The sequence below is a fragment of the Tachysurus vachellii genome, chromosome 8 (assembly GCF_030014155.1).
Source record: "Tachysurus vachellii isolate PV-2020 chromosome 8, HZAU_Pvac_v1, whole genome shotgun sequence".
Classification (NCBI taxonomy): Eukaryota; Metazoa; Chordata; class Actinopteri; order Siluriformes; family Bagridae; genus Tachysurus; species Tachysurus vachellii.
This window is the reverse complement of record NC_083467.1, coordinates 15,241,215-15,266,501: the sequence shown is the minus strand read 5'-3', so window position 1 is coordinate 15,266,501 and position 25,287 is coordinate 15,241,215. Positions and strand designations below refer to the sequence as shown.

At 39.6% G+C, this 25,287-nt stretch overlaps 1 protein-coding gene across 3 annotated transcripts in view; it reads left to right on the top strand.

Annotated features, from left to right (window-relative positions):
• Positions 1-25,287, top strand: part of mylka (myosin, light chain kinase a) — a 60,608-nt gene that overhangs the window by 6,174 nt on the left and 29,147 nt on the right. For 2 of the 3 annotated variants that reach the window (XM_060876503.1, XM_060876502.1), the window contains exons 2-10: positions 5,935-6,091; positions 19,507-19,714; positions 21,081-21,126; positions 22,085-22,250; positions 22,351-22,516; positions 22,734-22,755; positions 22,916-23,457; positions 23,788-23,991; positions 24,997-25,131. In XM_060876503.1, the coding sequence (XP_060732486.1) occupies positions 5,939-6,091; positions 19,507-19,714; positions 21,081-21,126; positions 22,085-22,250; positions 22,351-22,516; positions 22,734-22,755; positions 22,916-23,457; positions 23,788-23,991; positions 24,997-25,131 (1,642 nt within the window). In that variant the 5' untranslated portion in view covers positions 5,935-5,938. Of the gene's footprint in view, positions 1-5,934; positions 6,092-18,096; positions 18,294-19,506; positions 19,715-21,080; positions 21,127-22,084; positions 22,251-22,350; positions 22,517-22,733; positions 22,756-22,915; positions 23,458-23,787; positions 23,992-24,996; positions 25,132-25,287 lie in introns of those variants that run through there. The other variant, XM_060876504.1, reaches the window with a different exon arrangement.

The following is a 25,287-nucleotide window of genomic DNA, read 5'->3' as shown; positions in this document are numbered from 1 at the left end:
ATAGATTAGCTACTCGTGTCTGTGTGTGTTTGCACTAATATGTTTTTTGAATTGTCTTTTGTTTTGTTCAATGCTCTAAAATCTGGACAGGATTTGGTATGAAGCTGATTAAGAAATGATCCACTAAAGCATCCAGGAAATTTTAGATCTCAACTGGACAGTGTGAGTAATGTGTATTGGCATGTGTGTGTACGAAAGATATACAGATGACATCACTGTGCTGAGGTTATTACCCGCTGGTTTGGCATAGTGCTCACCTTGTCTGAAGGCTGTTATCTAACAGCACAGCGACACGGGGGTGAATGATCGCATGGTCATAGAAACCTGCAGGATAAGACAAGAGGCTGCATCTGACTGATCTGAGGATTTAAACGAGCGCATCGTAGAAAAGCAGTCGCGAGACAACAATATGTTAATAAGACCATGAAATGCACCAATAGGAGCTTACTGGAATGAGCACATTTCATACTATCAAATAAATCATTTGAACACACTGAATGGGAGCACTAGAGTGTCGCTTTGTGAGCAGGCTGACATGACAGTGTTGTACAGTTTCTCACAGCAAAGAGGAGCATACAAACATCTGACATACAATCTGATTTACATTAAACATGTTTCTGTTAAAGTCTAGCAAGAACTGTACCATAACTGTATATAGGAAGGAAAAATATGTATAATATGCATTGTTTATAATTAAATTCTAGGTTTTATGTGTTTTATGCTGTTTATCTGAGAAGACTACAGTTCTGAGTTATCTGATTATATGAAATTTTAATTATTGTCAGAATTTTATATCAAGTCAAGAAGCTTTTACTGTTATTTCATTACATAGTCAAATGAAACAACGTTCCTCCAGGACTACGGTGCGTGCTACATAGACACAGAGCTACATAAAATAACAAAAAAGCTAGGGATTATGTGCAAGCACGCAGTGCCAAATAAAGTGTACAAACAGTGCAAGATGATTTGAAATTTAGTCAAAATGGAATTGTCCAAATTGTTATAAGTCAGGCCTGAGAACGTTAATAAGCACATCCTTATTAACAGATCAAGTTAAACATACTAATTTGTTAAAGTATGGTGTAGTTTTAAATATCGCCATTTCTATAATCCTAAATGTACCTAATGGTGAACAGTGTCACTGTACATTATTCTTGTTTTCCATATACACTACTATACTGTAAGAAAGAAAAGTGTGTGTGTGTGTGTGCGAGAGAGTGTGTGTGTTGCACAGAATCATTGTTGACTCCTGCACTATGCTGAATGCTATAATCACAGAGAAACACACAACAGTGGAATACTGTATATAATAGTTTACAAACGTGCATGCATACACACAGACATGGCTATGTGTTTAAGGTTAAATGCTTGTTTTATACAGGCTAGGTGTTAAAGCCGTCGGATACACGTCTGCTCATCTATACACATGTCAGTTTTGGAAGCTCAGAGCCTCATAAATAATTCAGTAATAATTTACACTTTAATCTGAAACAGGTGTGCTTTCTGGTTAGATGTAATGTTTTTCTTGCAGACAAAGGTCTGTTTGTGAATCCACTCTCATTTGACAGGGTTAGCAAAGCTTTCATATTTGTCTAAGCAAACTTCCATAGAGAGCAAGAACTTTGCAGTAGCTTCTGGTTTACATCAGTCTACAGAGCGAGCTCATTCTTTAGTTGTTATAATAAATTTATGTTTAATGATCACCATGTCTCAGGTCCAGACTTGACCCAGTCAGTGAACGAGGAGAACCTGATGTTTTATACAGGGCTGTTTTAAATAAAAAATGATCTATTTCTTCTGCTTGAAAATATTTAATTCAAGTAAAAAAAAAAACAAAACAAAAAAAAAACATTGAGTAATTGCCTGAATTTTTTGTGGTTTTCGGGTCTGGTGTATTCATCTTTGCTCTTGTGTACAAAGCTTTTCTTCTATCTTAAAGAAAGAATGAAGTGCCTGGAAATATTTCTCAATATTTAGAGTTTTCTTAATTCCTGCAGATTGATTACACTGTCTGAATTACTTATTCATGCAGGATTCACCAAGCGATGAGTAAAACAGACTGAGGACAACATGAGGAGCTTGAAAGGGCTGATGCGGGTGCATTACTGTATGTGACTGAAAAACACACATATTGGCTCCAAATCGACTATGATACAACTTTTAAATGCTTTGCAATAGCAAGTAAATCTGGTAAACTGCAAACATTTCAGCTGTGTAATTGATTACAATTAAAATGACATCAAGAAGATTTAATACACTGTTTAAGACTAAATACTAACCTCTTTAGAGTACAGGTGCTAAGGGTTAGGCTGTAACCAGCTGTAAGGGATGCAGGACATGGGAATGTGTTGTGAAAAGAAACGAACAGCTCCTGATCATGCCTCATCTTGGAAAGATGGTGAGGGTGGAATTAGTTTACTTTATTCTCTTTAAATGATGTAAATGCACATAACACCAACAACAGATGGAATTCTGTTTCTCAGAGGCATCCTTTCTGCTCAGATCCACCCGAATTCCCAACAACTGAATGCTGCCACACTTCAGGATAATAAGCTGGACTAAAAGGAAGTAGCATGGTGGTGCAGCAGGTAGCATAATCGCCTCACAGCTACAGAATACCTGGTTTGATCCTGAGCTCAGGTTATTGTCTGTGGTGTTTCATCCCATCTCCCACGGACATGCCAATATTGGTGCAATAACCCTAAAGGGTGCAAGGGTGTGTGTCTAGTGTCCTGCGATGTACTAGGTGTGTTCCTGTCTTGCTCCATAGTAAAGGATGGTTCATGTTGGGTTTGGGTTGGGACACATTAGGTTTAGCCCTGCTGTTTATGACTGGGATATTAATCTCATCCTCCACATGGTGATGATGATGATGAACAGCATGCAAAACACATTCCAAAGTATAATGGAGTAATAATAAAACAGCTGAAGTTTACATTTTCGTGGCAAATAATGAGTCTGTGTGGATGCAGAGTCCAGACTTGTATGAGAGCTCCAACAGGAAATCTCGGTGTGTCTTCTTCGTTACTCCACTTAGTCCAAGTAAGAAAATATCACTTTCCACTTTAAAGTGGTTCGGAGTCTACAGTTATTATAGCTGTGTTTCTTTTATACTGTTTGTCACATCTGAAATAAGAAACAGCTATTCTTGTTATGACATTGAGTCATGTACACTGTAATGTGCTCTGGTAAAGTCTACACCTTCTTTCCTAAAAGCTTTCATGTTCTGTTACATAACCTGCTGTGATCCTAAAGGAAATTAACATGATAACTGAGAAATCATAGAGATCCATGAGCGAAAGAACTTGCTTTTGAAGCACAACCTAAACACTGTAATCTCCTTCAAAAAATTCCAGTACCAGCTTTTCACAGAAAATATTACTGCAGTGTCTGCTGTACACGTTCTTGTGTAAGATTACATATTAGATCAAGTGCATTCATAAAAACTTGAGATGCTCCTTGCAGGCAAACTAGTGTCTACTACTACTACTACTACTACTACTACTACTACAATAATGCTGTATCCAGTGCATCCAGGAAATGCTTATAACCTTATAAAGAAACTGATCGAACCATTTAGAAAAGCTTTCAAGCTCCACATAAAAGATAAATGTGAAGCGAGATGTGAAAAAATCATAATGGCAGAAGAAAGAACTTGAGATGTAGAGAGATAAATGGGAGAGGAAGAAGTGTTCTACATCAAATATCCAGCTGTATTTACACTATCCACGGAGAGCTCGGTAGCCGTCGCATTCCTCACGTGCATACTGTTCTCTGTACTGCTTTATGTTGTTTTTTGCTAATCAAGGTTAGAATCCTCAAAGCCACTAGGCCATGCTGAAGGAGTTACTGAGTACTAATGAGGGCTTTTCCAGCTTAGTGTGAAACATCCTCCTTTACCTCCTCACTTCTCAGTGAGGTCAAGCAAAGCATAAAGGAGCATTGGTGCTGGACATTCCTAAAGAGCTTCCCAAAGAGAATAAACGCCTGTGGTTTTAGTCTTCGTTGTATGTGTAGTTTATAAACGTCATTTATTTTTATATGCATTTTAAACAAGTGTGTTGTACACATTTTTAGTTTGGTTATATGGTGTTAATGCTCAGTTTACATACTAGAGCACTGTAATGACTTAAACAAAAGAGATGAGGCCCAGCATACAGTCAGCTCCAGAAGTATTCACGCCTTTAAAGGTGTGAACAACGAATAATGTATAAAATGAATTTTACACAAGGTGATTAAAAGATTCCATTCAAACTGAGGAAATAACTTTTTTCTTTAATAAATACATAAACAAATCTACAAAAAAAAACAGCCAAATAAATATAAATAATGGTAGTATCGTCTTTTAAAACATGGAAAATATTTGAATATATGAAAAATTTGGAAAGAAAGAATGCAAACATTTAATTATCGTAAGGGAAAATAAACACATTAAAAAAAAAAGGTAAAGTATTCTCTAGGAAATCTCCAAATGTGATTCAGAACCAGTGTTTTTAAATCTGGTGTATACTAAAAAGTTTACAAAAATATTCAGTGTAGTTTTAGGTATTCGCTGATGGGTGCCAATACTTATGGAAAGCCGCTTTAAGACCATGTGAAATAGTGCCACACAATTAAATGAACATGTAAAACAAAAGTATTGTCTGTATGTGATGCAGCAGAAGCAAGAAACTGTTGATCAAAAAGCTTTTTAAAAATGTTCTGTATATTGTGTTTTCTTGCTAATGTAGAAACCTGGGTGATTATAATTGTATGTTTTTTATATGCATACAGATTCTGACTGTAACCTTGAGATGGTTGGCTGACCTCCCAGAAACTTTTCATTTACTAGCAGAAATCTGGAAGTGCTCAGGTTTACTTGGGCATTAGATTAGTTTATTTTAATCACTTAGACAGAATCATATGACAGATTAACAGAAATGGCCTAAAGTCATTCTAGATAAAATGTGTAGCTAATTATTTATACTTATAGTTTGTTTATATTGATTTATCTAGCAGATGTTATTGACTTTCAGCCGAGATAAAATCTAAGGATAACGATGGCAGTGAATGAACTTGTTTAAGGCCCATCAGTGGCTTGGTGAACTTTTGATGACTATCACTGAAGAATATAGATGGAAAAACTTTTACGTTGCTAGCATATTCACTGTGATATTATTGGCTAAGAGAATTTGACTCCTTGTTGGAATTTATACAGTTGGCTAGTTGATCACTCTATAAGGATCAGAGATGTGTGTAGTATTGGGTTAAGGCTCACATGGATCAGAACTTTACACTGAACAATGTACATATATGGTTAGGATCTGTTCCTTTCATTTATGTGAATAAGAGGATGCATGGTCTTGTGAACAGTCTATGTAAGATTAGTCATCAGTCAGTGCCTTTGCTAGATCTACTGGTTAACATGTAGATCATGGGAAAACATTTAAAGATATCTAAATTTTAAACAAAAATTAAGCGAAATAAAGTCACCAGCTTAATTAATACAAAACATTTCACTGGGGCCTTTAACTTAATGTGTCACTTGTGTGGAATGTTGTTTTTTCCGAAATAATCTTTTAATAATCGCAGCTTGACAAGCTGAAACAAGCTGAATACGATAAGGTGTGTTACTTATCTGTTTTTACAAACTGCAGAATTAAACAGATGTGTTCATTTAAAGCCAGCTTCATGTTGGTAGTAAGTCTGAATATACGCTTGACATGTGAGACTACACAGAAATACTAGAATCAACATTACATAAAAATATCTTGTGTTTTATGTGGAATGGTGGTGTAGTGCGTTCTAAATCAGTCCTGAGGTTTGTATTCTTCTAGATGAATTGGTAAAACTAAATTATTCCAAGGACTGAATGTGTATGAATAAATGCCTTTTATTCATTTATACTCCAGTAGATCCATGACGTAACTCTGTTGTTTTTTATTTTACTTGCAGAAATATGGGAGATGTACAGCTGGTGACGAGTTCTCCCATGTCAAAGACCAGGCTGACATTGGTGAAGGTCTCTGTCCGTAACGAAGCTCCGATATTCACCCTTCCTCCCCGCAATGCCCGTGTTTCTCATGGAGGCACAGCTCGACTTGAGGGCAAGGTACAACTCCATTTAACCACCCACTTCACAATTCTAGCATTATTACTTATCATTCTAGTAAATCTGCTGCAGAGCCACTCTGAATTTGCTGCAAGGTAGCAATAATAAGAAAATGTTCTTCCTTCAATAGGATCCAAAAGTCTGAGTCCTCCAGAGTCTGTTTTATTGTATTACTAATAATAAAATGTCATAGCTCTTAACAAAATATGAATAATACTTGAATTAGATATGAAAACAATTCGAAGTTATCAAACGTGTATACAGAGTTCATATTGACACTAGCTTTCAAGCTGAAATGTGCTAAAATGTGAATAAACGAATACACTTGCCAGCTATTTCTGCTTTAAATTTAGTGTTCTACTTTTCTAATTCACAGCTAGTTAGATGTTTCTTGTGTGTGGTATCTGCCCAGGAATCCTGCAGTTTCAAATAACTCCTCTTTAATAAACCTGTGTTCACACATACAGTACAATGATTTTTATATATGAAAGTGCACTGTACGGTCTTCACTCTCACATGGAGTCGCTGCACCAAGTTGATTTAACTTTGCATACAGTTAAACTTTTCTCGACTTTGTCACGTGACTCGACACGCACACACCTAATCACTAAAGGTTGCTGTGGCCGTATGCATGAAAGTAGCATTAGATGTCGGATACAAAGTGTCTGAGCAGATGGAAGACACTTTCTGTGCGCTATCTATACAACTTTGTGTCTGTCTGTTCTTCTGTCTGTCTTTCTGTCAGCAGTACAGTGTATATACAAGTATATAACTTACAAAGGCATTATAACTAACTGACTGCAGCTCTGATAGAAGAATAAGGGACTTTTTCCAAATGGCACAGCCTTTCTATTTACAGAACTCTCTGTTTCATGTTTAATTGTATTGATTGATTAATTTTAAGTCACGCTATATATGATGTACTGATACAGCTATTTGGATTGTCTCTCATCACATATATCAGGGAATATATCCTCATCATCCACATGAATTAAAGAATCTCTCCATAATGATCAAGATAAAATGATTGTTCACTTTTTAATGTTTTGTGCGTGTCTGTAAAATCTTAAGACATTTTTAGTGTATTATATGGAGAAAGTTGGTTGTATGAGGTGCAGGATGAGGTGTATTTGGGACATAACGTTGCTGACTCCCTCTCACACTGTGTGGATAAACACAGAGGATATTGAAATAATAATAGCCGCTGTTGAAGCTGTCTGTGTGTACACACACCGACAGACAGAGAGAGAGAGAGAGACGGGGAGAGAGAGAGAGAGACGGGGAGAGAGAGAGAGAGACGGGGAGAGAGAGAGAGAGCCTGGGGGAGAGAGAGAGAGCCTGGGGGAGAGAGAGAGAGCCTGGGGGAGAGAGAGAGAGCCTGGGAGGGAGAGAGAGAGAGAGACGGGGGGGAGGGAGAGAGAGAGAGACGGGGAGGGAGAGAGAGAGAGAGAGACGGGGAGAGAGAGAGACGGGGAGAGAGAGGGAGAGAGAGAGAGAGAAAGAGATGAGATGAGGGAGAGCGAGAGTGAGACGAGAGCGAGAGTGAGACGAGAGCGAGAGTGAGACGAGAGAGAGAGATGGGGAGAGAGAGAGAAAGAGATGAGGGAGAGAGAGTGAGACGAGAAAGAGAGAGTGAGACGAGAAAGAGAGAGTGAGACGAGAAAGAGAGAGTGAGACGAGAAAGAGAGTGAGACGAGAAAGAGAGAGTGAGAAGAGAGTGAGGAGAGAGTGAGAGTGAGAGAGAGGAGAGAGAGAGAGGAGAGAGTGAGAGAGAGGAGAGAGTGAGAGAGAGGAGAGAGTGAGAGAGAGGAGAGAGTGAGAGAGAGAGAGAGAGAGAGAGAGAGAGAGAGAGAGAGAGTGAGACGAGAGAGAGAGAGTGAGACGAGAGAGTGAGACGAGACGAGAGAGAGAGAGGGAGAGAGACAGACACACAAACATTCAGTGGGAGCTGAGTGTAAAGGGTGAGAGACCTGGACTTCTATTGTCTTCACTTCTCAGACATTTTGTCAACAAGCATCCAGAGAGAAAGCTTTAGAGGCAGACACAGAGCTTACACTGCAGGAGATGCTGGCAAAACTTGTTGCTTTAACAGCGTTAAAGGGCACAAAGTCTGGTGGGAATCAAAAACAGAATCACAAAGCACTACGGAAAAGTATTGTTTTTATAGCAGCACATAAATGTTTCACCTCTTGTTTCTCTTTCCACACTTTTCATTAAAGCACCAGACCATTTTGTTGATTTATTTTCTGAAAACAGCACAATATGATGAATTATATATATGTATATGAATAATGAAAGAGAAGGTGACATTAGTGTCATTAATGTTGTGCAACATCTGCAAGGTAAACTAATTCCTGTTACATTATCTTATAGCAGCTATGAACAGTCACATCCTCTTTTATCCCTTGCTCTCTGTCTCTTGAGGTTAATAAGACAAAAAACACACTTTTCAAACTGGAAGAAACTCATAGCTGACAAACTGGAAAGCTCAAAGTCCTAATCTGAGTGTTCACCAGAAACAAAATTACTTACAGAAACTACTTCTTGCTATCTCTGAACTCTGTCAACAACAGTTTTGAAAAATACTATGATATTATATTATATGTGTAAACTTAAAATGTGTATGTGCACTGGAACTATATTAAATAACAAAAAGAGAAGTTTCAGAATAGTTCTATTCCCCCACTGTATTTTATAGATATATTATGATATATATTTTATAGATATATTATGGCATTTTTGGATGAATTTGCACAAATGATATCATGTGAAAAATTGTAAGGTAAGAGCCAAAGTCTAGGCCATACTCCGTTGTCTGGCAATGAATAAGCAGACACTGCTGCTAAGGAAGCCCTTCAAATATGAATTATATATTGTTAAATCCCAATAGTATACTTGGGAATGGGACCTGTGTGTGCGTTGGTGTGTGTGCATTGGTGGGTGTGTGTGTATTGGTGGGTGTGTGTATCGGAGGGTGCGGGAGAGTGTGTGTGTGTATCGGAGGGTGCGGGAGAGTGTGTGTGTGTGTGTATCGGAGGGTGCGGGAGAGTGTGTGTGTGTGTGTATCGGAGGGTGCGGGAGAGTGTGTGTGTGTGTGTGTATCGGAGGGTGCGGGAGAGTGTGTGTGTGTGTGTATCGGAGGGTGCGGGAGAGTGTGTGTGTGTGTGTGTGTGTGTATCGGAGGGTGCGGGAGAGTGTGTGTGTGTGCATCGGAGGGTGCGGGAGAGTGTGTGTGTGTGTGTGTATCGGAGGGTGCGGGAGAGTGTGTGTGTGTGTGTGTGTGTGTATCGGAGGGTGTGGGAGAGTGTGTGTGTGTGTGTATCGGAGGGTGTGGGAGAGTGTGTGTGTGTGTGTGTGTGTATCGGAGGGTGCGGGAGAGTGTGTGTGTGTGTGTATCGGAGGGTGCGGGAGAGTGTGTGTGTGTGTGTATCGGAGGGTGCGGGAGAGTGTGTGTGTGTATCAAAGGGTGCGGGAGAGTGTGTGTGTGTGTGTGTATCGGAGGGTGTGGGAGAGTGTGTGTGTGTGTGTGTGTGTGTATCGGAGGGTGCAGGAGAGTGTGTGTGTGTGTGTGTGTGTGTGTGTGTGTGTGTGTGTGTGTGTGTGTGTGTGTGTGAATTATGAATTATATATTGTTAAATCCCAATAGTATACTTGGGAATGGGAACTGTGTGTGCGTTGGTGTGTGTGCATTGGTGGGTGTGTGTGTGTATTGGTGGGTGTGTGTATCGGAGGGTGCGGGAGAGTGTGTGTGTGTGTGTATCGGAGGGTGCGGGAGAGTGTGTGTGTGTATCGGAGGGTGCGGGAGAGTGTGTGTGTGTGTGTGTATCGGAGGGTGCGGGAGAGTGTGTGTGTGTGTATCGGAGGGTGCGGGAGAGTGTGTGTGTGTGTGCATCGGAGGGTGCGGGAGAGTGTGTGTGTGTGTATCGGAGGGTGCGGGAGAGTGTGTGTGTGTGTGTGTGTGTATCGGAGGGTGTGGGAGAGTGTGTGTGTGTGTGTGTGTGTGTGTGTGAATTATGAATTATATATTGTTAAATCCCAATAGTATACTTGGGAATGGGACCTGTGTGTGCGTTGGTGTGTGTGCATTGGTGGGTGTGTGTGTGTATTGGTGGGTGTGTGTATCGGAGGGTGCGGGAGAGTGTGTGTGTGTGTGTATCGGAGGGTGCGGGAGAGTGTGTGTGTGTATCGGAGGGTGCGGGAGAGTGTGTGTGTGTGTGTATCGGAGGGTGCGGGAGAGTGTGTGTGTGTGTGTGTGTATCGGAGGGTGCGGGAGAGTGTGTGTGTGTGTGCATCGGAGGGTGCGGGAGAGTGTGTGTGTGTGTATCGGAGGGTGCGGGAGAGTGTGTGTGTGTGTGTGTGTATCGGAGGGTGTGGGAGAGTGTGTGTGTGTGTGTGTATCGGAGGGTGCGGGAGAGTGTGTGTGTGTGTATCGGAGGGTGCGGGAGAGTGTGTGTGTGTGTGTATCGGAGGGTGCGGGAGAGTGTGTGTGTGTGTGTATCGGAGGGTGCGGGAGAGTGTGTGTGTGTGTGTGTATCGGAGGGTGCGGGAGAGTGTGTGTGTGTGTGTGTATCGGAGGGTGTGGGAGAGTGTGTGTGTGTGTGTGTGTGTATCGGAGGGTGCGGGTGTGTGTGTGTGTGTGTGTGTGTGTGTGTGTGTGTATCGGAGGGTGCAGGAGAGTGTGTGTGTGTGTGTGTATCGGAGGGTGCAGGAGAGTGTGTGTGTGTGTGTGTATCGGAGGGTGCGGGAGAGTGTGTGTGTGTGTGTGTGTGTGTGTGTGTGTGTGTATCGGAGGGTGCGGGAGAGTGTGTGTGTATCGGAGGGTGCGGGAGAGTGTGTGTGTATCGGAGGGTGCGGGAGAGTGTGTGTGTATCGGAGGGTGCGGGAGAGTGTGTGTGTATCGGAGGGTGCGGGAGAGTGTGTGTGTATCGGAGGGTGCGGGAGAGTGTGTGTGTATCGGAGGGTGCGGGAGAGTGTGTGTGTATCGGAGGGTGCGGGAGAGTGTGTGTGTATCGGAGGGTGCGGGAGAGTGTGTGTGTGTGTGTGTGTGTGTGTTTGAGTGCACGAATGCGTGTATGAGTGCATGAGTGTGTATGTGTGTGTATCGGAGTGTGTGTATATCAGAGTGCGTTTCCGTGTGTGTGTGTGTTTGTGTGAGAGTGTATCGGAATGCGTGAGTGTGTGTGTTTGTGTGAGAGTGTATGAGTGTGCACGTGGGAGTGTGTGTTTATATAATGTTGTATTGGCATATTGAACACTCAAACTTACACATACATTACCGCTTAATGGTGCAGAACCTCCCTCATGTCATTAATGTAAAACAATAACTAGGTATATAGTGAAGTCCTGTTTTTAACAATACTAGACAGTGATTTTACTTCTGAAAATGTTTACTGAAATGTTTCACCACCAAAAGGTCATAGACTTCTTATTGAATATTAAACTGAAGGACGATATATAGTCAATGTTGAAAAAGATTTCACATATACTAATACAGGAAGAATTTACAGAATGTCCTGTTTCTCTTCTTCATTTCTTTTTGTTTCTTTTGTTCATTTACACTCGAGTCATTTCTAAAAGAGCACAACAGTTGTTCATCATCTGGCCTTTCTATAAGCCTGAGATGGCACAGATGGTACTAGAAGCTACTGCTGGTCTTTTATTCTCAGATGGCAGAAGCTTTTTCTTTAGGGAACAGATAGGAAAGATCCCAGATAAAAGGGAGACATGTCCTGATAGACATGTGTACTCAGCTCTGCTTTCACTTAAAGTTCTCTTTGAAGGAGATTGTTACTACAGGGCTGTGCGCTTGTGAAGTAGAAGACAATCTATCTTTTTTTTTTTTTTTTTTTTTTATATCAGTCCTTAATAACTAATACAGGAGTCTACTAATGTTATACTTTTTATTCAAGGTCTCTTAACTCTTTCAAGAAAGACGGTATGTTTAGGAAATCCTCATATGCTCGGAAATTAATTCTACCTAAACGTCCTATTTACACACACTTTTATACATTTTTGTACTTTATACATTTTCTACAACTTGTGAAATATGTATTAGCAGTCTCTGATATTCTGATGCGCTTGCAACTTTTCAAAATTACCACAAATCTTTCACAGATTTGGGACAAGACACATTGTGTGACATTGTCACACTGCACATTTTGCTAAAATTCCCTCTGGTTCATGTTCGTCAAAAATGAGTCCATCTATAATACAAAGTAACCGTGTGTTCTAGTCAGCCTAGGAAGTTTGTATTTTACAAGTTAAGAAGTCTTAATTATGATGTCAGGTGAATTGATGTCCTTTTGGTTGGAGCAAGATGAAGGTGTATTACAAAAAAAAAATACAGCAAGGATTTTTAACTCTACTTCTTGAAAACAAAGAATAAATGTATAAACGAATAAACGCAACTGCTATTGTATGTAAATGTTATGTTGTATTTGAAATACAGTGCTTGTACTTGCTCCAGATGAGTAAACATTCAATTTACATTACTACATAATTTGCATCTATTGATTCCACCATGTTTTCTGACTGAAATGTCCTCACTCTGAAACTTGAAGCTCAAAGAAAATCCAGAATTTAACACTAGTTATTACGACAAGTCATAAAATCGTGGTTGATAAATATAATTATTTTTTCAATTTGTCATTATTGTGTTTTTATAACTAATTGGTACCTTGCGTTATGATCACAGCTTCTAATATTCTCTGTTGATCACAGCTAATTGGCCCAACATCCTCAGTGTACATTAGACTCTACACACTGGGAGATCCCATGCATGCTGACTTCAGATCTCTTCACATGAAACATTTTCTTGTTATTAAAGAATTAGATTTACACTGACCATGGAGCATTCCGTTGTTTTTAAAAGAAAGTGCTCATGTTGTTTTATTGCAAGTAAGTGTGTCTGTCAATGCTCTGTATCTCAGGGCCTTTCTGTTCTGTTATAAATGTTAGCTTTCCATGCAAAAGGAAACCTACCATAAATGCTACAGCTGCAGACGAGCAATTCATAACTGTTGTCTGGTAGATGGAAAGTTGGAGAGGACATTAAGCAGACAGACCGTTTCAGGCCTAGTTTTTGTTTTGCTCCATCAGTAGTTCGGACAAATTCGATATCATTTTCAGGTTTAGAAAGTGAGCCGTGTCAACGACTACTCCCAGCAGACAGTCTTGGGCTGTAAATCTGACCAAAAACAACACTGAAGAATCCAGAGGCTTCTTTTTTAAAAAAGTTCCTCAACTCCTGCTGTTGTGCAGTTTTGCAGATGGACTGAGAAAACACCCCACTGTACCTCTCACTGGCAGGAGTTCCTGTGTAATCAGTCAGCTTGACAGTTGCTGAAGCAGCATTGCTCAGTGTTACATCAGTATTATCCAGCCTAAAATGATGAAGCTCACTGCAGACTAACGCCTGGTTCCAATGTTAGTAGATTTCTGATGTGCTGTCATTTTGACAGCAAATTGTGAGTGTCTTGAGAGCATTTATAGCCAAGGATTGTGTGAAAATGTAAAATAGTGTAGGCCTGGTAAACATTAGACTTCATGTGCTACTCCTTCTGAAAGACGGGTCTGAGAAGTCCTGAAAGAGATTAAAATACTTCAGCATTGTGGCTCTTGCTTTCCTGCTGTCCTCCTGTTTTTATTTTTCTTTTCTTCAAATGATTCCCAGCCCAAATCATCCATTTATTCTGTTTGCTTTGATCAGAAGCAAGCCAGATGTCTGTTTCAAAGCCATAGTTTTATTCTAACTTTTACAAAGAGATTGTTTTGGGAAGGAATTCCTCCACAGGACAAATCTGAATGGATCAATCTTCATATATATGTGTGTGTGTGTGTGTGTGTGTGTGTTTTTTTAAATCAGATATTTTATAATGTAGTATTACAAACTATAAAATACATTTATAATAAAATCCTCCACCAAATCCTCTTGCTGCTACCTGATTATGTTTGGCTTGTCACTTTCATGGCGGTTCACCCAATATGATTTCTAAAGAGGGTTTACCTCTAGAATAGTGCAACTAATAAAAAAATCACGCACTTGCGCCTGCACACACACACACACACACACACACACTACACTTTCTTTTTCTTGTTTTTTCTTTTTTTTTTTTTTTTGGCTGATTTATAGGGGAGAATTCAGAGCTGTTCCATAGATGCCACATGTTAGACTGTGCTCTAGCACTCTGACACATGCAGACCGATACACTTGATCTCTGTTTCTACACTAACATGTATGATTTCCAGTGAGGCAAGGGAGGGAGAAAAAAGATTGACAGACTGAAAAAGAATGGCTCACGGATACCATGTACCACGAATACAATGTACTAAGATTAGTTACTTAAAGGAAATGTTGTGAATTTCCTCACAGCTTCCAATCCTTTATATCATACTGCAACTCACTATGACCACTGTAAAAATCTCATGTTCGTCACCATATCCTGCATCTTGCATAAAACAACTCGACCAAAATAACAGTAAAATAGGAAAAAGATTCTGAAAGCAACAGAATCTCATGTTGCTCAATAACAAAAACTGATTCAAGACTATACAGATAAAGCATCCAGTGAAAAAGTGAAGCTTTAAAATGATCACAGCTTTTCACAAGAATGTTACAGTAGCGTTCTTTGGCAGGCTTTGCTTTAAAAAGAACATGCTGGAGGTGAATTTAGATATTTTCCACATATTTTTATTTCCTCATGATGGCCAGCATTGGACTACAATGGCTGTATTATCTGGGCTATTTACCATGCATCAATTAGTTCTGGCAGGCTGAGTCTCTCCTGAGCTTGGTTTATATACAGTCTGCATGGAGCTTTTATGCACATTCGCACTGTGTCCTTGTGAGTTTCTGCCAGGGTTTCCTCACAAAGCCCAAAGTCATGCTAGGAGGTGGATTACCCCAAGTTGTTAATGTGTGTGTGTGTGTGTGTGTGTGTGTGTGTGTGTGTGTGTGTGTGTGTGTGTGTGTGTGTGTGTGTGTGTGTGTGTGTGTGTGCGTGCATGGTGCCCTGACATCATGCACGCATCTCTATTCTGAGTGCATTTCCACCTCATGCCCAGTGCAACTCATGCCCAGAGTGGGGTTGAGGTGAGTGAGTGGAGTTGAGGTTATTGAGTTAGTAGTTTGAGGTGAGCAAGTGAGGTGAGTGGAGTTGAGGTGAATAAAGGAGGTGAGTGAATGGAGTTGAGGTGAATAAAGGAGGTGAGTGAATGGAGTTGAGGTGAATAAAGGAGGTGAGTGAATGGAGTTGAGGTGAATAAAGGAGGTGAGTGAATGGAGTTGAGGTGAATAAAGAAGGTGAGTGAATGGAGTTGAGTTATTGAGTGAATGGTTTGAGTTGAGGTGAGAGTGGTTTGAGATGAGGTTAATGAGAGAGTGTTGTGAGATGAGGTTAATGAGAGAGTGTTGTGAGATGAGGTTAATGAGAGAGTGTTGTGAGATGAGGTTAATGAGAGAGTGTTGTGAGATGAGGTTAATGAGAGAGTGTTGTGAGTATACATATGTATTTCAGGTTTTGCACCTTTTAAATATTTGTTAATGACACATACCTATTGAGGCCAGTTATAATCAAGGCCCACTTTCTCCAAATATTAGGAAATCCATTTGGGAGAACTACTAATTTATTAAGCATGAAAACTAATCTCACTAATCACTTGCTGGAGCAGCATGTCTTAGTCTTACATAAGTATTATCCAGTCTAAAATGTATCTTACATAAGTATTATCCAGTCTAAAATGTCCTATCGGGTTAATAGGATATTGATAGTGTTTGTGGCCAAAGCCAATGGGAGTTTGAAATTGGTTACTGGAGTGTAGTATGAAATTGGAAGGAGTAAATAGGATTAGGCTAGCTGTCTCCTGTGCTACTTTCTGATAGACTGGTAAGAAAATAAGACCTGATAGAGATTAAAATACCTTGGTCATGTTTTTAATTTTATTAAGCTGCCTGTTGTCTGCCTTGGCTGTCTTGTTTGAGTCCTTCTCCATATACTGTTTATGGTCTCATATTCCAGAAAAATATTTGAATGACAGTGTGAATACAGTTCATGTGTTGTTTCATGCTTGAGTGTCACATAGCCTTCATGGCCCATTATTAATTTAGGCCATTATTCCAATTTTAAGGAATTCTTCTGTCTGACTAAGTGAGAAGATATGAGAGATTTTCACTTCATTTGTCCTCCTGTCCTGACATGTCCTCTCCTTCTCTCTTCTTAGTTGTTTGTTCCAGACCAGCTAAAAGCAGTAACAGGTTATATAACATGTAGCTCTAGTATGGAGACTATATGGAGAAGTGTTGCTGTAAGAAATACTGCAAGGTATGCTTTTTGGAAAAGGAAAAAACCTTACAGGATAGGAGCTTATTGGAAGCATATGTGTGGGATTTCATTCTTCTCTCCTCTCCCTTCCTCTCTTCTCCTCACTTCTAGTTTATTTGGATTGGATTTGAATGTAAATCTCAATTGGATATGAATTATTTAGGTTTATTCCAGTCCAGATTGTTACCACTTAGGTCTTTGCCATTTTACCGTGTGGAACCTGATCATCTAAGAGAGTGCTGTTTGTCTGTCTCTGAGACCGTGGACGCGCATTCTATCAATTATAGGGCAAATGTTTTTACAATTGAAGTTCTTGGCAGCCACAGATGCTATCAATTAATTCCACTTGGCACATAATGCATAACAAATTCTCTCTACATTTTATATTTGAACCTAGTCTCCAGGCAGAAGACCTCTGACCCTGTACTAGCAGACAAGATATTGTTTATACCAGATTTTTTCATTGAGTTTTTTTTCCATCAGCAATGAGACCAATTGCAAGAAATTGATTGTTTTATAGATGCATGAATGAGTTATAAGTTAATTGTTCTAATGTCATCTACACTGTGTCTTTTTCACTATTGTTGCCCTACTCTGAAACACATTAAAATGTGTAAATATGCCACTCCTCATTCCCATTTATATGAAACATTTGATTGTCCGAATAATCTCTAATGATCTATTAAATAAGGAATATAACACAATGGAGCATGTTGTTATGAGAAAATAATCCGTAAAGGAATGCTGTATTGTGACATGAAAGCATGATCCAAATTGGTTTTTTTTTCCTTCTGATATGATAAAAAAAACTTTTTTTAATTTTTAATAGTTTTTTTTCTTTTGACTAATAGTTTATTTTTAACTATTTTTAATAGTTTTTTTTTTTTTTTAATAATTTTTTAAGACCATGTACTTTTTAGCTATTTATTATTATTTATTATTTATTTAGCTATATTTTATGTTGTGGAACTTCTGACTTCTGCAGAATAAGTTTGTTGGTTTTATCATTTATAATATTGCTGCTAATAATAACAGCCTTAAACCTCCTTCAGAAGCATTTCTTTTTTCCCTCTGTATTGAAATTAAGATTTAATGTAAAAAAATGTCATGTTAGCAAGAATCTGCAAAGCTTGAAGCCTTCTGTCTTGAAGACTTTCCTGTGGTGGAAAACGTAAACAACTTTACCTCTCCTTCCAAAAATGCTAAATAAACAATTTCACAGTCACAGAAAACGCAAAGATCAGTTGTATAAATAACATCCAGAAAGAATCTAACTCTTTCATAGTTTATGTGCATACATTTGTCATACATTAGCGTAAAGCATCAGTTACAACCTCATTTTGAAACATAAAAGCCATTTTTTCTTTAGTTTTACATTTTTCATTCAGAAAATTTTCAGCAATTGACTGTGTGGGTTTGTCTTTTATATCTCCTGATGCATTGCTTCTCTTTGGCTTCCTCTGCACTTGCAGCCTTGTCTCTTTTGACAACAATAGTTTTCTGCCTGCTCTCTCCCTCAGTCCAAAGCATTGCTTCTGCCTGGTTGTGTGAAAGAAAAATGGAAGGAAGAAAGGTCTTTATGTAAACAAGTCTATGTTTTTTTCTTTTCTTTTTTTTTCTTTTTTTTGAGTGCAGCAGGATTCTTGAGGTACAGCGTTTCTTGACCACACTCAAGGTCTTAGTCTGAGCTAGGTCCAGAGAAAGAAAGGGCAGAGCCGTAAAGCGAGCACGCTGAGGAAATACAACTGCCACTATGTTTTAATAAAGAGTTCAGCCTAATATTGCTATTTTTGGGCAAATCGTTTTGGAGAACCTGGGCCTGGCTCAGTGAGGTAACGAGTGATCCGGTTCAAAAGAGGACATTTTTATATGCTCTTGTCTGGGTAAGAAAACAGAAAGTTTTACTTTATGCAACAATGTCTTATTTTTTTCTTTTCTTTAAACATTTTTGTGGGATTTTGAAGGCCATCTGGTATCATTCTGTTGTCTACAAGCTGTCGAGCCATATTCATTTGTATTTTCGATCTGAAATTCGTAGCAGCTGGAGTCATGCTTTGTACTTCTGTCTGTCTTCAGTCACTTGTTGGAAGTGAGCCTGTGTTATGAGTGTATTGGTTTTCCAAAGTGAGTAAAGCAGTTTCTGCTTGCATGCATTTCATGGTACACTTTCAGAAACTGAATGTTGGTCCAATATCCAGGGCTGCCACGAGATGACATTTCACATGCCATGAGTAGAAAGACTAGGAAGGAGATTGTTCATCCTATTAGCTGTGGCTAACTGATTTGAAATGCTTGCTAGAGTTCAGATACATGCAGGATTGAGCTTAGGGAAGTGACTTAAATCTAATGTGAATGATTTCTATACTTTTACTCATGCTAAAGACTTATAAGGCAACAGAATTAGTACTGCTCACTTTTTCTATGTTTAAGTGAACAACCGGGAAGACAACAAAAGTGCTTGGGTCACATGCAGAAGATTTTTGGGAAGCCAGAAGATTTTTATTGGAATTGTTCAGAATTACTGGCATGTTTGGGGATTATACAAGGATACAAAATGGTGAAATGAAGGAAAGTAATTAGAGACTTTGCTGATGGGAATGTATTTGGAGGACAGAGTGTCTCACTAGCATCAGCACACGCAGGAATCAGGAAACTGAGTGGGAAGTGGAGACAGAGAACTCTCCCTCAGAGAGTGTGCTTATGTTGATAATGACTAACATGGTGGTTAATGATGAAGGCTGCTCTTATCATTGTTATCAGAGTGGAACTGAGCCTGTGTATTGTGCCCTTGGCCAGTTTGGGCTGAAAGCTGATTATGTTTGTGGCAGTGCTGTCTTTCCAACTGCTCTGTTTTAATTATGGCCCTCACATACCGGCTGTTCACACACCCAACAGCTTCCTGTGGCTGAACTGTAATCCATAGTCTCATACGGGAACAAGCCTTTTTTTTCTGTTACAGTTAATGATTATTTGATAATGTCCATTATTTTGTTTTGCACTGTTTTGTAATTCAATATCTTTTGATATGTTTTGGCTTAAGGCTGTGTGTGTGTTTTTGTGTGTTTGTGTGTATTGACTGTTTCTTTGTTTCCAAAGGTTCGTGGTTCTCCAGAACCACAGGTGTGTTGGTTCAGGAATGGGAAAGCTGTGATCGCTGGAGGTCGATACTCCATGGAACAGAGTGCACGTGGAACCTTCAGTCTGGTGGTTGAAGGAGTCCAGAAAGATGATGCAGGGCGTTACACTTGCGAGGCTGTAAATGATGCAGGAACTCGACAGATTACTGTAGACATCATCGTGGAAGGTACGGTACTGACTTAATTTGAAAAACCTCTGATGCTCATTTGAATTACAAGGCAGTCGGAATCTCATGGCATGCTTTTTTTTTCCTTTTTTTTAAGGTTACTCAACCTAGACTAATGAAGTCAACTTACATTTTTACATTTACTTTTACATTTACATTATTTATCACTTTTTCCCCCAGAGCAACATACAGAAGTGGTTTGTAGTTGCCATCAAATACATTCTCTTGCTAGTTCAATAAGTCATGCTAAAACCCTGTTAAAGAGAGAAAATTAAGGGATTTTTCACCTCTTTTATGACTTTAACAGCACTAAATGCTAACATTTAGTTTCGTTTACTAAAGCTAGACATTGATGCTGCTTTGATGAGCTGATGTATGTGACTATTGTTTTGGATATACAATAGCCATCCATACCATCAAGGAATCCCTGAGTGTTTTCCAAGAACAGTCAAACTAATGAATTTCCACACTAAGTCAGGCGAAGCATTATTGGCCAGAGTCCCAAGCTTTATTCATTTTATTTTAACTGAAGAAGACCTGATGACAGAACATATCCTTCTCTAGCTTTTCACTATGCTACATGACTCTGCACTATATACAAAAAAAAAAAAAAATAATGAGCAACAGGATATCTGATAACTCTTTACTCAAAGCTTAGGGCTACTACATGCTTTGCCTTAACTGACCCCACAATATTTGCATACCTCAAAGTCAAGGAACACAAATATTCAGAAATTTAGCTTCACAAATTCCAATCCTTGTGCATGTGGTATTCAGTACCGATGTCTCATTTCTGTCACTGATGACAAATTAACCAGCAGACCATAATTACAGAAGAAAATTGTCGAAAGGAAATGGCAGATTTGCAAAACCAACATCTCTGCCTGTCCTGCTTGAGTACTTGGAGCATTCTTGTTCTTCCACTGAGATCTTTCTTGTTCTTTCACATACTGCACTTCTGTATTCACATTCACATTCCAGCACAAATAGTCCAGCAGCTGTGTCTGTGCATCTGCTGCTCTTCATCCTGACTTTACATTAGGCATGAAATAGAGGCATGGCACTTCAGTCTATATCCTGCATCAGTGTAAACATAAGCATAGCCTCTGGAAAACATCTGTATTCATTTATAAGCCATAAACACTGAAGCCAGTTAGATGTACTAAGCACAACTGGAAGCATATGGGGTGATGCATGGCTTCTGTAACTGGTAGCACAAATAGTGTTCTTGAGGTCAAGATGGAAGAGACAGCAACAAGAGGAAGAGGCCACCTCACAGTGTGTGCATGCGCGTGCGAGCTTGTGTGCGAGTTTGTGTGTGTCTGTATTTTTTCTATGCAAGTGATATTTTTCATCTATCACACAGATGATGCAGTCAAGAAATACAGCCTTCCCTATACCAGTAAACCAGGGTAAGGACTGAGTTTTTGTATATGATGTTTGCATGTATGGTTTGTTCTTGCACTCCATTTGAACAGTATTGTGCATGAAAATAGAGACTAAAAGTTTATATTAAGTTTTGGCATTTTGCATTAGCTTACAATCTGTTTTTGAGGTTCTGATATGAGGGAATCACCTGTTTATTTTTGTTTGAGGATTTTTCACTCCTGTATGATAACATGCTGTTAAAGGTCAAATTCAGCATATTGTATTGCATATTTAGCTGTATGAATTGTACAGTAACATGCCCAGGTTTGCATGTATAACAGGTCATGGGCTAGGGTCAGGGTCGAGGATTAGGGGCCGGCAATCGGGGCAGGCGCACGCTATATGGTCTTCTTTGGGTAATGATCATAAAGATCATAAATGATCATAAAGATCATAAAAATGGCAGTTTGAAGGTGGCCGGTGGCAGGTCTGCTCACAATATAACTTTAGCAGTATATTATAGTATAGCATATAGCAGTATATAATATAGCAGTATAAATTCTTTATGAATATTTAATTGACAGTGCTGATTAATTCTCAAATCTGATTGGTCAGAAGATGATATCTCATTTTCAAGAATTACAGCTCTCACCGTAGTGCTGGCTGCAGGGTTTATATAGATGCGCTTGTTCTATATACGATATTCTATAGCAACAACTGACTGTGGCTTGTTCTGTGAAGAGATTTTTGAAAGGAGTCTCCCAGGTCAGCACTTTCTAATGTTTGGAATTAAAGCTACAATTTTAGGGTTAATAGGAACTTACTCTCTCATGGATATTCCACCACATTACTAATAACTAACTAATGGATAAAGGCTCAATATGATGTTCCAGACTCCATAGTTGGGCATTGTTATCATTAAAATAGACCATAGGAAATTAGAAATTACATTTTTATTTATTTATACTGATTTTTGCTTCAGTGGTGTTGTTTTCACTCTAGGGGTCGCATGGGACTCCCTGCAGTAGAGAACAGACCTAGCATCTGGGGGGAAAGTCCTCCAAAGTTTGTAACAAAACCTTCCCGCCTCTACCTGAAAATTGGACAGACTGGCAAGTTCTCAGTTAAGATTACAGGACGTCCCCAACCTCAGATCCAGTGGTTTAAGGTAAAATCATGTAATTTATTGTCTCTACATAACTTAAAATGGAAAGCAGAAATAAAACATTTTATTTGACTTTTCTACCACGCTGTATCTTCTGTTACAGGGTGATGATGAGCTCCAGAGTTCGGATCATTACAGCATGTTTGAGAGGTCAGGGCTGCACTTCTTGGAGATCCGCTGTGCACATGCAGAGGATGCTGGGACATATACCTGTTTGCTGGCCAACAGTGCGGGCAAGGCTTCCTCTACAACAGAACTCATTGTTCAAGGTACTGTATAAACGTTCTGTAATTGAGCTTGTCCTTCATCTGTATGAAACAACTGTGGTATCAGATTGAGTGTGAGAGACCAAGCCAAGCTGCACATTTGTGAGAGAATTTTTGGTTTTTTTTTGGTTTAATTTTGGTTTTTTGGATGAAATAATGCTATGATATATTACAATAACTAATTTTGGTGTTCTTTTACTTTTTTTGTCATTTCCTTCAGGTTCAGACACAAACATTGACAAGTGAGTACATTAGTATAACAGTAACCTCACATTTTCTCTCTCTCTCTCGCTCTCTCTCTCTCTCTCTCTCTCTCTCTCTCTCTCTCTCTCTGTGTGTGTGTGTGTTTTTAGTCTGTTAGGATTGCTTACGGTAGACTTTTGCTTATCTTTCTCCCAATAGCAACAAATCTTCAAGTAATGATCTCCCAAAAATGGCTGCCACTACTGTAGTTGAGCTTAAAAGTAATGGCTTTATCGATGAGCAAAAATCCACCAACACATCCACACGTAGTGCAATAACAGATACCCACACAGCAACCATTACCACCACAGCAGTAAAAGAGAACCCAGCAACCAGGCCAGAGATGTTGAGATCTGCTGTGACATCAGCCCCACAGACTGCTACTGAACCAAAACATGAGAGGCTCCCAGCAGGTCAACAGAGGTCATCTGCTTCCATAACTCTTTGGAGTCAGCAGGCCAAGAAAAGCAGTTGTGAGTCTAGCACCAAGGTGACCGAGCAGGTTGTACAGAAGAAAGATCCAGATAGTATAGGTTCTTTAAGGAGGAACGTGATTCCTGCAGTGACAGAGTCCAGCAGAGAGACAAACAAGATGACTAGAGAGAGTCGAGTTGAGGCTCTGGGAAGTCCGCCCAGCTTTGATTTACAGCCTCAAAGCGAGGAGGTCACTCAAGGAACTAAAGTGACATTCAAATGCCAAGGTAAGCACGGTCAGCTTCTATATATCCTTTCCATTAACTCTCATGATTGAGTTAATTGGCTAAACACAAGCCAGTAATGATTTAGACCATCACTTTTGAAAGCAATTGTTAAAGAAGAACATTTTCATATGGTGAGTACAAATAAATGATCTAGCTCATGAGACCTAAGATGATTTTCTTTGTATTAACAAAGCCAGGCATTTCTACATGGCACAAGTGTGTACCACCTGAAGTGTATTGTTTTCATAAGTAACTGTTTCACATGGATTATATATTATAATCCACTATACTATACTATACTATACTATACAAGTTTGTGTGTGTTCTCAGTGGCTGGTTGGCCAGTGCCCACTGTGAGCTGGGTTAAAGATGGTGCTGTGCTCAGACTCGGACCAGGTATCAACACTCAGCAGGAGGGTGGTCTGCATTTGCTGTGTGTGGAAAATGTTCAGAAAACAGACGCAGGACAGTACAGCTGCACTGCCACAAACAGCAAGGGGAAAGCTACCTGCAGCTGGACCCTTACTGTAAAGAGTAAGTGTGTACATCTGACTGATGGTGTTTTAGCTGAGATCCTCAGTTGTTTTCATGTCCAGTTGCGTTTCCTACTACCCCCCATAAAACCTGTCAGGAAGATTGGGAGCTCTGAAGGGCCACTAGGGGTGTGTGAGCGTGTGTGCATGGTGTTTGCATCTCTATGTGAGTGCGTATGTCCCTTTGTGCATCTGTTTGTGTATGTGTGTCTGAGAGAGTCTGTATGTCTGCATCTCCATATTCCCACTTTGTCCAGTATTCTCTGTATCCACTGCCACCATGACCAAGATAAAGTGACCACTAAAGATGGATTGACTGATGAATAGATGAACAAACAAATGAATAATGTTGTATTGTGTTTCACTTTAAATGTTGTGAGACAGAAGCTGAGGAGTATAATGGTCAGGAAATGGTGTGTTTTAAACTTTCAAACAAATATAGTTCAAATATAAAAGTATATTGTTTTTGGATTGGTGCACTGGACTATAAACTCTTTGTGACTGTCTCTCTGAGAAGACAGAGAGAAGGGCATAGCTGCTTGCTCCGCAATAATTGCGATGAAATTGTCTGAGAAAGAAACTGGATGAAATCTTAGTCCTGGAAAGGCTGGAAAGTTCACTGAACTGATGTCAAAGGCGTCCACTATATGCTTCCTATGTGAGCTGTTTGACCATATAAAGGCCTGATTTCTATTATCATAATCTGACTGCATACCTCAGTTAGCTCATGTGCTTTATTTTCATATCTCACACTGAGCCTAGGTTATATCTCATACTTTGAGTTATTTCAGAGGCTTTTTCTTCATGTTTGAACTCAGAGACACATTAGAGCAAGTCTGCCACCTACTGGGGAAGCTGTGTACTACTTTGGATTTCTTTGATAACACTGCCAACCTCTGTCTGTGTGTGTCTGTGTGTGTCTGTGTGTGTCTGTGTGTGTCTGTGTGTGTCTGTGTGTGTCTGTGTGTGTCTGTGTGTGTCTGTGTGTGTCTGTGTGTGTGTGTAGGCCTGCTTTTAGAAGGGAAGGCTCCAGTGTTCAGCAGCGCTCTAAAAGGCTGTGCAATAACAGAAGGACAGAACATCAGTCTGCAGTGTGCAGTGGAGGCCAGGCCACAACCCACAATATCCTGGATGTTCAATGGTAAAAAGTTATGTGTGTAAAATCCATAGGAAAATAGTATTCCGTTCACTTTGAGATCCACTACCTGTGTTTATATGTACAGGTAGTGGATCTCAAAGTGAACGGCCCTCTTTTGGCTAGAAAGAGCTATACTATAATATAGCTCTTTCTAGCCAA